Here is a 13,149-nt window from a genome sequence, read left to right as displayed (position 1 = left end):
TTTCAATGGAAATTCATTATACAACGTACTACATCGGCAACTCCTCTGCCCGAGGCTTTGACTGTAATACATCTGACAGTAATTCCTCTGCTATAGTGTGGTATGTAGGAGGAGAATATTGCGTATTGTGAAGATCTCATAGGCCTTGCACACAGCTACAGCATGCTCAGTACAATCAGACCATACCATGTAAAACTACTTTGGCCTTCTCACTGTTTCCTGTAACATTTTGACTGACCCATGATCTTGCAATTTCATTTGCATTTTATTTGTAAAAGAATGAACAACTCAAACCTGACTTCCTCAACCCTCCCCCCTCCCAAACTCCCTAAACTCCAGATATCTAGGGAATTTTTCATGTCAATTTTTATAATCAAGAGACCCAATTCTGTTCACTGTTATGATTCTACTGACTACAGTCAAAATTTTCCTGATTTACATTCCTTCAATGTAAAATTAGTCTCGGTAGGTGGCTTAAAAATGATGAAACAAAATTTCTGATTAAACAACCAAAAATAATTCTAAATAGATTACAAATTCTTTCACTTAAAATCCTGAATGATAGGATTCTGAAATTAATGACATTCATGTGTCAGTATCATCCCATCTGCCAAGGACAAGTAGTTTAAAGTCCATGCAGCTTTCACACTACATTATGTAGCAGCGGGTTTGTTCTTCATTTAGAAAAGAAGGTTTGCTATAATGGAATCAAACAGGAAGTTTAGCTACACTGAGAGAAAAGCTGGATGCCTTGGACTGATTGCTCTCTCACTTGCAGAAAGTGAAGTGGTATCTTTGGTTACAAGGCATCCAGACCTTGATACTACATATTGTGTGAGATCCTCCTTGCCCTTTACCATAATGCCCATAACAGTCATGCTGGGATATTGACTTTCTGTGAATCAAAGGATAAAAAGTGCCCCCATTTCCAAGCTGCAAAAAATTATTGCTTTTTGTTAATTTTTTTTAAAACAATGCACAAATAGGAATTAAATTAGTTCAGTGTTCAAATCATGCTATGCTAAACTAGCAGGTAGAGTAAGATGATTCCCTACATTTACACACCTTTCACTTGGCAAATGCAAAACATCAAATCAAGGCTGTACTCTAGTGCTAAGATTGAGGCAGCTTACAGTATTTTCAATAAAGTCTGACTCAAAGAAAACTCTACTCTGAAGCAAAGACCGATCACCTAAGTATATTCTCTGTGGGTTGGGTGTTTTAACATGATTATGGTCCTGATAGAATTGAACTTGTATCTCCTTAAAACTGGAGTTAAGCCCTAACAATTAATTATGCCATCGTTATTTTAAATTTCCTGTTGAGGGTGATGAAACTATAAGTATCTTCTGTGTAATGACAACCAAAGAGTAACTTTTTGGGAATAATGTCTCCCATGACCACAATGCCCCTTACTTAAACTTACTCACAGTACCATCTGAGGTGGGCAGCAGCTTAAGCAATAACTTGACATATTTCATTATCTACTTGTTCTGCGTCAGTGCAAAATCCAGTAATTATCTTCACTTTTCTCCAAACCCAACACAGCTACATTTGTCAAATCACATGTTTATGACTGGTTTATCACAAAGGAAGGGAAAAATGAGGAATGTGAAAATAAAAATACACATTGCAAGGAAAACATTCAAAATGGATCATTGACTAGTAAGAGCTCAGCTTGAAACATGCCAGACCCTAATTTCCACTAGTTTTGTCAATGTAAAAAAATTAGGGAATCCAAAATCAAAGGCTTTACTACAAATGACCTACTGACATTTACAACTATACAGCAAGTTTCACTACCTCAGACTGTGACTACGGATGCTGCAGACTTCATAATTCCAAATCTCTCAGAACCCTGGCAAATTTCTCTACCTCTCACAAAGTTTCAGTGCTGCAGACAACAGTGTGAGGTGCAAGGCATAAACTGAACGTCATTGTACGATTCATACTGTTCTCCCACAGGACAATGTCCGTAGCTGGAGACTCTTCACCTGTTTTCTCACCTGTTCAAAATGTTTGTGTTAGCATGAAGAATTATGTCATCCTTTAATCAATGCAGAAATATCATTAACTTTTCTTTTACAAATGTATTTCTTTTACATTTTCAGAAAATCTCAGTCATTCTTACTTTTGAGGCAAAGTTACATTGTTCAATTCCCTACGAAGCACTCAATAATAATTTCAAACATTCCCACCCTCTACCTTGTCTAAAGGAATACCATTACTTGACCCCTGGAGATTATATTATTTTGATTCTTTCAGTACTACTTTATTGTGCCTAGAATAATAAACTTCTGGATTAATTGTTACTGTTGACTGGACTCTCCTTTCCACCCCAACAACAAAGTATAGTACTAGGCAGTGTGTCACAGTGGAGACACTGGAGGGAATCTTTGGCTTTGCTATTAGTCCTTCCCCACCACCCTGGGAGAGCCCAGGGGAAGACCTTGGTAGTGTAGAGCCAGCCACTGTGACTTTATGGGACCACAGCACACAGCACATGCACGCACTTAACTTGCCCTACATGCAGTTTGGCCATACTGCTCAGTCTTCCTTTAACCTAGTGTAAAGGCTTTTGAACTGAAAAAGAGGCTTTTGTTTCCAGATTAATTACAGAGTACAGTCTTCGCAGGATCTTTGTGGACGTTTCCTAGTCTAGTTTTCCTTTACCAGTCTTCTACTGAGAGCGGGCAGCCTGTGCTATTAGGCAGATGGATAACAGGATATTAGTGAATAGTCTGCTTGATTCATACAAAAATATGCAAACTCTTATCAGCCATTCTTTTTCCTTTCATGTTCTGTTCCCCCTTGACTGCAGTAGAGTCACACCTATGGAGTCCTCAAGACACTTAAACAGCCCGTCCTTCCCTTTGTGCTCAAGCCTGGATCAAACTCCCTCCTTCAGCAAACATTAACACTGCTGAGTAACCAGGTCATAGACCAGTGCAGAAACCTGCTGTGTTCTCTTCCCCACTGGCCTCTGTGTTCCAGGTCCATGGTACTACCACCAGCCTGGTGGGCTAGTCCCACCTATAATGTAACTTAAAAATCATTCAAAATCAATTTATAACTTTGCAGAATAATGTTTTACTATGAAAAATAACAGTTTTTGCATTGCTTGGACCATCTAGTGGGCAGCCTTTTTTATGTGAATAACAGCTTATGTAGTATAGCCCTACATCAAAAAACACGTGTTCTATACATGCATTCTTATTTCAAAAAGATATGTGCTATTTGACTTGGTTTTCACAACAGGTCTAACAATATCCACTCCTTAAAAGTATACTTCACACAATGCTACTGAATACAGATTGAGCAGCATGTGAAAACATCTGAATTTCTGAATGCAAACTGTTCTTTTGAAAGTTCCCAATGAAGTTATTATTTTTCAGCATGTTTAGTTCCTTATCAGTTACTTATTGAAGTGTGATTTATATGCTTGCTCATCTGTGTATCTTCATGTTCAACCTGGAAATTCCTTACTTCTTTGTATTTGCATGCTTATTCATTTACGCCTACGTGGTTCGTAAATAGTTCAGATCAATGTTGCATTTATCTCATCTAGTTATATTCTTCTATCACTTCACATTTTTTGAAGTCTTTCTAAATTACCGAGTAATGGCTCTGAATCACGTGCTTGCTAAAGGTGTGATTCTGCCGGTTTTAGTCTCTTCAATTATTTTACCTCGGACACAATGTCTTTGATTTCAGTGAGGTTAGTTGCAGGGTAACACACAATATCCAGCAAGAGCAAGATGACAGATTCAGACCCTGACTGCTTTCCTCAACAGTGTTTGCTGCAATGAAGATATTTCTGTTTGACAGGTTTATTGTTTAACATGTAATAATTGAAGATAATAATGCACATATCCCCTGCAGTCCCGCACTGTGGATTCAAGACCCATATGGACAGAAGTGCATGAAGAAAGAATAAGAGTTTTCTCAGCCTGCTGTGTTTACATATTATTCTGTTTTTAACATGGAAAGCACATTATGCCTATGTGGAAGACAAAAAAACATTGAATCTGCATTGTTACCTCTAACATAAGAATCTCCCTGTAAATACCTGTCTTTGTACTTTTACATTGTAAATTGTTTAACTGAATCCTGTAAAGTCTGAAGACATAAATTGCAGGATTAGGGCTCAAGTATTCTGATAAATATTTGTAGACTTACAAGATCAGAAGTGTCCTATGAAATATATAAACAGAAATGTTAATGTATGGCACAAAATTAAGATAAACTAATTTTCAGTAATAACCTGGAAATCAATGTATTATCATTTATATTTTGGCTCTAGTTACAGGCATCACATTATCAACCTACCTCCTGGAATATTCAAAGAAAATTAAAAACTAATTAAAATATTAAACATTTGAAACTAAATAAACATCATAATGTTTTACTCCAAGTTTTTTAACTCTTACTGACCATGGCAAAAATAACGAGCAGTCGACAAAATAAAAAAACACACCGCATGGACTGTAGAATTATTGCAGACTTTCCTGTGCTGCTGACTGAATCTTTGCGTGTGTGAACAAACAACTAGTTTTTCATTCTGCCAATCTCTGTCAATGAGAGATTTCATTACTGTTTTCCACTTTTGAGGCTGGAAGGCAAAGGAATGCTAAAGCTCTTGAAAGTCAGCTTGATTTCATTAAAAAGACACTTTGAAATTATTAACCAAATTTTTAGTAGACATTGTATTTTAAAAATCTTTATACTTCTGCCTCTGCAATTTGTGTACTAAAGGGCTTTTTTATATTTCCAGGTTGAAAATGTGTGTAAAGAAAGTTAATTCCTTTATGTTTCCTGTCTTCCAAGGGATTGTTAAAAGACCTCATCAGTATATAAAGCAAGTTACATGCTGACAATGTGTAGCTTATAAACAAATATCTCTGTTACTTCACTATATTTCTTACCTTTTCTATGGGATCTCGGGAGACTTGACAACAGTTGATCTGCAGCTGACTGGGATTGGCTAATTGATTGTGAATCATTCACTTCGAATGAATGTTTGAGAATAAATGCAGAAGCAGAAATATCATCCAAATCCTTCTGGAATAAAGAATGCTGGTTTAGGCACGTAAGAAATCTACTGATTCCACTCTGCCATGATAACTTATAGTTGTGATCTCACGGAGAGAAACTTCCTATTTTCTACGACTCTGTAAAATGTCTAACGCTAAATTTATGTTACACAAGATTCTTGTGGCTTTCAGCAACACCAACTTAGCACCCATGTCACAAACATTTGTTTACTTTTTCCATTTAACTTATTTATCCCTTTTCCTCATGCAGTTAAATCATAGCATGCACTGTATGCTGATTTCCTCTCATAGTTAATTTGTATCTTTAGAAAAAAGCTATAGGAAGGTATTAATCTGCTTAACATTTCTAAGTACATCATCCAAGGGATTTTGTTTTTTTAATCTTACATATGCTCAGCAGAGTTACTGGCAAAAACTGTACATTTTCTCCATTTCATCCTTTCAACATCAAATGGTAAGCAGCAAAAATTGGATCAGACTTCAAAGACTATGCTGTGCTCCAAGTCACAGAGCGACTCCTCCATTTCACATATTGAATTCGAGCAGGATATCAAAGTGCTACCAAAGAACCTCAGGTCCTTACTAAAAAAGAGTCTCTAACATCTGTAGAAAGTGAAGTGCACAGACAAATCACCTCAGGGAGCAGCTAGCATTTATTCTCAGCAGCAAATTTCCAGCCTTTTGATTCTCTTATTCACTGTACCTCCCTGTCTTTCTACAGAACTAAAGTTCTTAGCAAGCAGGCTTTTGTCTCAAAGACTTCAAAACATCACTAACGGTTTCATGTTCAGATGGCTACGATGAGCAGCCATGAACACACTGCAGAACTGTGGACTCAGGAATTTGAAGTTATAATGTGATGTTATTTTAGAATATAAACTTAGTAGTACCTTTTTTGTTTGTTTGTCAAGAAAATGAGGCACCACAGGAGAAGACTGGCTACTGTTTTGCTGCCTAAAAGGAAAGAAGAAAAAAATATGCAGTTTGAATATTGTAATTTGTTTGTTCTTATGCAAGGTTTACTGGCACGTAGATTTTCAGTTCTGTTTCCCTTCTCCTTCTCCCCCAATTTCTGAATATGCACATACAATCAATTCAGAGAAAACACAGACTAGTCTCATTTCCTCTTATAAGAAGTGCTCATTATTAAACACAGTAACAGGCCATGAACAATTGATTCGTCATTGAAAATTTGTGGATAAGTGCATATGTGTAAAATCAGTTTATGAGAATTCTATGAAATTGAAGTAATGTATTAAAATGAATTTGACAAGATTTTATATTAAACTTTTTTTCCCAGAGCTGTGAAAAGCTGTTTTCACAGAACTGAAACTCAGATACTCAAAATTTGACAGATGAGGAAGAAGTGAAACACATGGCTTTGTGTTCTCCTAAAGCCATTCGGGTTAGCGCAGAGCAAGGAATAAGAGTTCTCAGGTTCTTTGTCTATATTTGTTATTATTTTACCAACACATTTTGTCACCATAAAAATATTAAAGGCCAACTCCTGTTCTCATTGATGCTAATTAAAGTATCATAAAAACCTTCTGCAGGCCCAGATCGTTATTGGCAGGCCTTTGAAGTCAATGGATCTCTTCAATAGTTAAGTCCACCCAGACAGAACTTGTTCTACAATCTTTAGTTTTGGAAAATCAAAAAAGATGCTACAAATTTCATTTGATGGATAAAAAACTGAGGTTCATAGACAGTATTTGACATGCTCAAGGATTAAAAGACATCTACATTTCAGTCATAAATATCAGTTTAGATGTATATATTGCATCTTTTTTAATAGGCAGGGAAAAGCTTTACAATGTACTAAATAGCTCTTTTGGTTTTACACAGTTATTAGCACTGAATACAATTCAGCCCTTTTAATCACAGTGGAAGGTGGGAGCATAAAGAACAAAAATTGCTTTACTGATTAAAAAATACAATGTATGTTATCTCGAATTTCTAAAATGTACCTTTTAAAAGTAGATAGATTAAAATAATACTACCGAAGGACGTGAAACATTGTAGACTATTATGTATTGAATTTGATGGCTATACATCACCATGCAGAAGTATTAGGCAATATATTTATTCTGTGACATCCACAGAGAACTGAAGTGTTTCAAGCCTTATTTGCAATAGGGTTTGGGGTTCTTAGGATAATTAAGTTTGTTTGAACATGAAACACCAGCTCGAGGACACTGACTTGAGATGTTTCCAACTATTCACAACAATGATGACACGATGGTTGTCAATAAGCTACTTCAGGGTGTGGGAACAAAATCCATGGACATAGTGAACAGTCAACTTTTCTGTAACATTGCAATTTTGTGAATAAAGTTTGGACTTTCTTGACAGGTTTGGGGAATTTAAACGCTGATTTATATTTTCACACTATGAAAAGAGAAGGGAAATATTCTGCCTAAACTGTAATTTGTATTTAAACTAGTGTTTTCCTTGAAGGAAATTGAGGGATTCAGTTTAAAAATGCATTCTCATTTTATACTGCCACGCTTCTTGCACAGGAAATTACAGTCCACAACTGTACTTGACATTGCATTTGTACGTATTCTATATTATATGTAAAGTTCTTAATTACTATTTATCTTGTATATATAATATTTAGATAACTATTTTTTAGTGGAATTAGTTAGATAACTTGCCACTATTCCCAATAATTACTAAAGCATTTATTGAGATGAATTCTTCTCCTATGCCCCAATACTGCAGAAAATAAACCAAATTTGAGATAAAAATTGTGAATAATCCTCAAATATCATTGTGGTAGATGTCAAAATCTGCTGCTGGATCAGTATTTTGCAAATGGCCATAACGGACTGAATCATCATCTAAATTTAAATATTCAGATTTTGGGTTTGGCTCTAAATCTGCATCTTGAAATAATATCTACTTTCTATTTAAAAAAAGTAAAATTTAGTGTGATTTTGCCAGCACTTCAGCGTTGCCAGGGCTTGAACATTGCCTAAATATTTAAAGCATGAAAGTAAAGTTCAGCAACTAGCAAAAGTCAGTCTCTGGAACGCCAACAATTAGCATCCCAGTGATGCTGTGTTTGGGACTAGAACAACCCTAAATTTGGTGGTATTTGGCATAAGATACCCCATCCTTCCACAGAATATACTGTTGCTGATGTAAGTGCATACTTTGTAATTACTAGCTTTTACTCACAATTAGATTTCATTGTATTTCTCTCTCCCTGTCCTGTTGAGAAGGGCACATGGTGGTAAACTGGCAGGGAACACTGCTGAAAACATGGCATCAATTGTAGATGCTGAGCACCTTCAAATCAGTCTCTGAGCTATTCTGAAAATCTGGCTAGTATGTAATATGAAAACCACAAAATAGCAACAGGACGGCACCTAAGCAGCAGTTGGCCCATATGAGCCACTCAGTGATGATACCTAACACTTTCAAACGCGGCACCTGAGGCTGATTCCAAGGTGCAGGATATTTTCAGGTATCTTTGAAGAAACTACTTATCCTATGGTTTCCAAAAAATGTTATTGTCCACATTTGCAGAAAAGCAGTGTTTGGGTCAGAGAGATGAGATCCAGTCTGCACACTTCCCTGGGAAAGATGAAGAGATCCAGGTTCACGTGCCTGGTTTCAGTCAGGCAATACAATTTGCAGCTGAATATTTTAGCTACTGAGCTACAATACGCCTCAGCCTTCACATATGGAGTCTATAAACCCTTCAATTAACAAGAAACATTGACAAAAAAAGAAACATTGATTCTTAGGGTCCGTCTACACATCTGTGTAGTGTATAGCCATGCTATCCTTAGCACTGAAAGCAGTCAACCATAGCAACATAAAACTGGTAGTGTAGACTAATTCATGCTGGAGAAAAACAGCTACTTTTGGAGTTATTCTGGCCATTTTGAGTGTAAGTCATGGAATTTGGACTTTCATTCAAAAAAAGTAATGGATGTGATCTATCTGGATTTCTGTAAAGCCTTTCACATCCCCCCCCCCCCCCCCCGCATCCTTCTCTCTAGATTGGAGAGATAGGGATTTGATAGGTGGACTGTTTGTTGGATAAGGAACTGGTTGGACAGTTGCATCCACAGAGTAGTGGTCAATGGTTCAATGTCCAGATGGAGATAAAGTGGTGTCCCTCAGGAGTCTGTAATGGGACCAGTGCTGTTCAATATTTTCATCAATGATATAGACAGCAAGATAGGGTGCATCCTCAGCCAGTTTGCAGATGACACTAAGCTGAGTGGTACACTTGTCACACCCAAAGGATGAGATGTCATCCAGAGGGACCTGAATGAAGAGAGTTGGAGAAGCGTGAACATCATGAGGTTCAACAAAGCCAAGTGCAATGTCCTACACCATATCCTGAGCTGCATCAAAAAGAAGAATGGCCACCAGGTCGAGGGAGGTGATTTTCCCCCTCTACTCTGCTCTCATGAGACCTCACCTAGAGTACTGTGTCCAGTTCTGGAATCCCCAGTGTAAGAAGGATGTGGAACTGTTGGAATGGGTCCAGAGGAGATCCAGGTAGATGATCAGAGAGCTGGAGCACCTCTGCTATGAGGACAGGCTTGTCCCAGGTTGGGGTTATTCAGCTTGGAGAAGAGAAGGCTCTGGGGAGACCAGTTTCTGAACTGATCTGTGCTCATGTGATTGAAATCATATTTATTCTCTGTGGGACATTGCGTTTACATGCTAACCCATCAGTGTCCATGTAGGTGAATCCACACTGCATGTTATTTCAGTGGGCCTGCAGATACTGCAGAACATTCAGAAATGAACACTGGTCTTTTTTCAGGCATAATGCTGTTGCAAATAAGGCTGACCTAAGGAGAATTCCGCTAGAACAATTCTTACACTTACTCCCTATACTGATGCAGCAATGGCTGCAGGCAGTAAGATGCTTTAAAAGTGGCTGACTTGCAAGGCCAAACTCACTGGCACAGAGGTTTTACATTTTAAGAAGTCATTCTATATTTATAAATCATAAAAAGAACTTTGGGAAATCATCTAAGCCGTCCCCATTTTCAGAGAAAAATCAGCTACACCTACTCTTTTTTTTCTTTGTCTTAAGTTTGTCTAAGTTGATTTTAAAACCTATAGTGATGGAGATGTCAAAACTTCCCAAGGTAACCTACATAGGACTCAGCTTACAATTAGTGAGCTTTTCTTGGTGTCTAACCTAAGCTGCCTGTGCTGCAATGCAAACCCATAATTTCTTGCCTGATTCTCAATGGAGAACAGTTTGTTCCTTTCTTCTTCACATCAGCTTTTCATGATTAGGGAAATGTTAGCCTACATGTACCCTCAGTTTTCCACGTCTTTTAGAGTTCTCTCCCTATTGTGGCTTATAGAGATGTGATTTTTTCTGTTGGTGAGGGACTTGCTCATTTTCTTGAACTGCAGTGTCTAATATACCACACTAATTGAGGTCTTGACAGCGATAAGAAAATGTTACGATGCACATGTCGGGTAGTATGTATGCTCATTGCTACTGCCCAATGTAAACTTTGAGCACTGTGCCATTACTGACTGACATTTGTTTTGTGGTTCATTGTACCTCTGTTTCTAATAGTAATCCTGTCCTTTTAAACCTTTGTAACCACTACTTAACTTAGTTCTGATACAAATTTAGTAATCAGATTCTGTTTCATCAGTCGAGCCTTTAATGAGCTGAAATAGACCTAGAACTTCACTTTCAGATGCATACTTCCTCTAGAACAGAGAAATGCCGATGATTATTCTTTGTCTATAACTTTCCAAACACTTAAGTTGGTATGCCCTTGTAGTTTCGTTCAGGCTTTATTATCCGCTCTTGATTACCCAACTCTCAAATTAATGTCAAGGGTTTTACTAAAATGAATGCTTTCTGAGGACCTACGCTCAGCAAAGCGTGAACATGATACTAGCTAAAAAGAGAAAGATGTAAGGAGAAAAATCACAATGAATTTGATTCAAAAGTGTAAACTGCTGCTGATGCTGAGTATCTTCTAACGTGTCCTTAACACACAGAGCTCCCTAAGGAAACAAAGGATCAAGGGATTCTTACTGACACGCAGTTACAGAAATAACTGATGTGTAACAAAGTCACTACGTGGAAGCAAGGGTTTCTGCTGTACTACATAGCATTAGACCACTGATTGTGTACATATAGATAGCTCATATTTTGCTACTTAGCAGTTAGTGAACTATGGTTCAGTGAGCTAGAGGGGAAAATGAACAATAGAGAAAATATTTTCCAGGGCAAATATCAGAGCAGTATTATTTAACACAACTTTTGCTTGGGAGGGAAACAGATAAGAAGATGGTGGAACATGCAGGATACAGATGCTTTAATGAGATTCTAAAGGAATTTTAAGACATTTGAGGATGACAGCTCTGTCTGAACAAGAACATGAACAACGTAATGTAGATCAAGGTCCTTAGTCACTGAACTGTAAATTATCCTGCTAAAAACAAGAACATTTATCAAAAATACATCCACTAGAGATCTGTCAATCTAACAAGTCCAAAATCACAGGATGTTTCAGAAAATTGCTTCTCCCTTCTCCACACATTATTCCTAATGGCTCAAGAGATCCCTAATACTCACTTGAAATTGCACCTATGCCATTGCAAAATGCAGCATCTTTGATTTCATGCAATGACCAACTGTAATGTGGAGGCAGACATGAGGTAAGGGTGGGTTCTATGCTGGCCTCCTGAGAGAGGATTCTGTCACACTCCTCTCTTCCCTGCTGCCTATTCAGCTCTCTGCTGAAAGGTAAACCTGCTATTCACCAGGGTTGTAAAAAGAGCTCTAAAAGTTTTAAATTTTTCTCATTTGAATTTAGTCTTGACCATGCTTGAATATTTAAAATAACTCTGCCCTTTTCCAGGGGGGTTTGATTGTGATTAATTTCCTCTACACCGTGAGGTCTGCAGGTTCCTCTTAGTGGCTGATGTCAAAAAAAGGCTTGGCAAGCATCACATACACAGACTACATTTTCAGGGGGAATTCAGACTTCATGTCAGTCTCACAGGTGTACAATTAATCCCATGACCCTTTTTCAGTACAAGGAGTCACAGGCAACTCCACACCTCCGTGGAACTGAATGGAAAACCTTTTTTTCAGTGAGACAAAGCCACTTCCCTGCTAACATTTACATTATTTTCCTGTTCCTATTTCTATTCCTGTTCCTTTCAGAGATATTTGCCAGTTCTCAAAGTGTCTTTAATTACTTCTGACATCAGCTCTATACAGTAAAGATTTTTGGATTTGAACACAGTTAATAATGGTTTCCAAGTCAAACATGTAAATGCAGGAAACATGTAATGTTAAATGAACTAACGTGTGCATTTCATTAGCATCTTATGTCATTTACTAATTTGAGTTTGCTTATGTCCTGCATTCACTGACTGAAGAGTGTGAACTAGGAGTAGAGATTCAATTTCCTTGAAGGAATTCAATTTTCTTAAACTGCCTATTTATTTTGAACACTCCGAAATTCATTACTTTGTAAAACTTAGTGCTGTGCTTTATATATATTGTAATACGGTAACTTCTTTTTTTTAACAGATCTTTGAAAAAGCAGCAGGTTGTCATACATTTAAACATATAGTTATATTCTTGTGCATACAGCAGAACAGAACTGTACATGAATTTGCTTTCTGATCCTGAGTGCCTTTAAGCTCATTTTTCCTTTTCCAAAACCACCAGAAAGTTATAAAATAAATGAAGCAAAAATAAAAGAAATGAAAGGAAAGGAAAAGAGAAGAGCATTTTATTATTCTATACTTTAGTTCCATGGTATGTGAAGCCACAGTGAGGCTGTCTTCTCTAGGGACAGAGTATCAGCTACTGTGTTAAACACCCGCAGTATTATCCAGCATCCTTCCCATTTCCTACAAGTTTCCTGTATGACTGAACATATTCTTAAAACACAACAGCCCAGTAACAGCTACATGTAGAAGTGAGGCTTGATTCATAGGAAGTAAGTTATTGGATTTTGTCCTAAGATTTTGAACATGAGCGGTGAAATGCTAATAATTTTCAAGTCTCATTGAAATCACAGGAATGTGAGGGTATTGCTGAGAAATCTGTAGGACCAAGCAAACAATC

The 13,149-nt window shown here is 37.3% G+C and overlaps 1 protein-coding gene across 15 annotated transcripts in view; it reads right to left on the bottom strand.

Moving 5' to 3' along the window:
- The window catches only part of MYO3B (myosin IIIB), a 210,956-nt gene that overhangs the window by 37,878 nt on the left and 159,929 nt on the right, over window positions 1-13,149 (bottom strand). For 14 of the 15 annotated variants that reach the window (XM_054070570.1, XM_054070571.1, XM_054070569.1 and 11 more), the window contains 2 exons: window positions 5,945-6,008; window positions 4,926-5,061 (listed from right to left, as the gene is read on the bottom strand). In XM_054070570.1, coding sequence (XP_053926545.1) covers window positions 4,926-5,061; window positions 5,945-6,008 — 200 coding nt within the window. The remainder of the gene's footprint in view (window positions 1-4,925; window positions 5,062-5,944; window positions 6,009-13,149) is intronic. The other variant, XM_054070574.1, reaches the window with a different exon arrangement.

This window comes from Cuculus canorus, chromosome 6 (assembly GCF_017976375.1).
Source record: "Cuculus canorus isolate bCucCan1 chromosome 6, bCucCan1.pri, whole genome shotgun sequence".
Lineage (NCBI taxonomy): Eukaryota > Metazoa > Chordata > Aves > Cuculiformes > Cuculidae > Cuculus > Cuculus canorus.
This window is presented reverse-complemented; position numbering and strand designations above follow the sequence as displayed.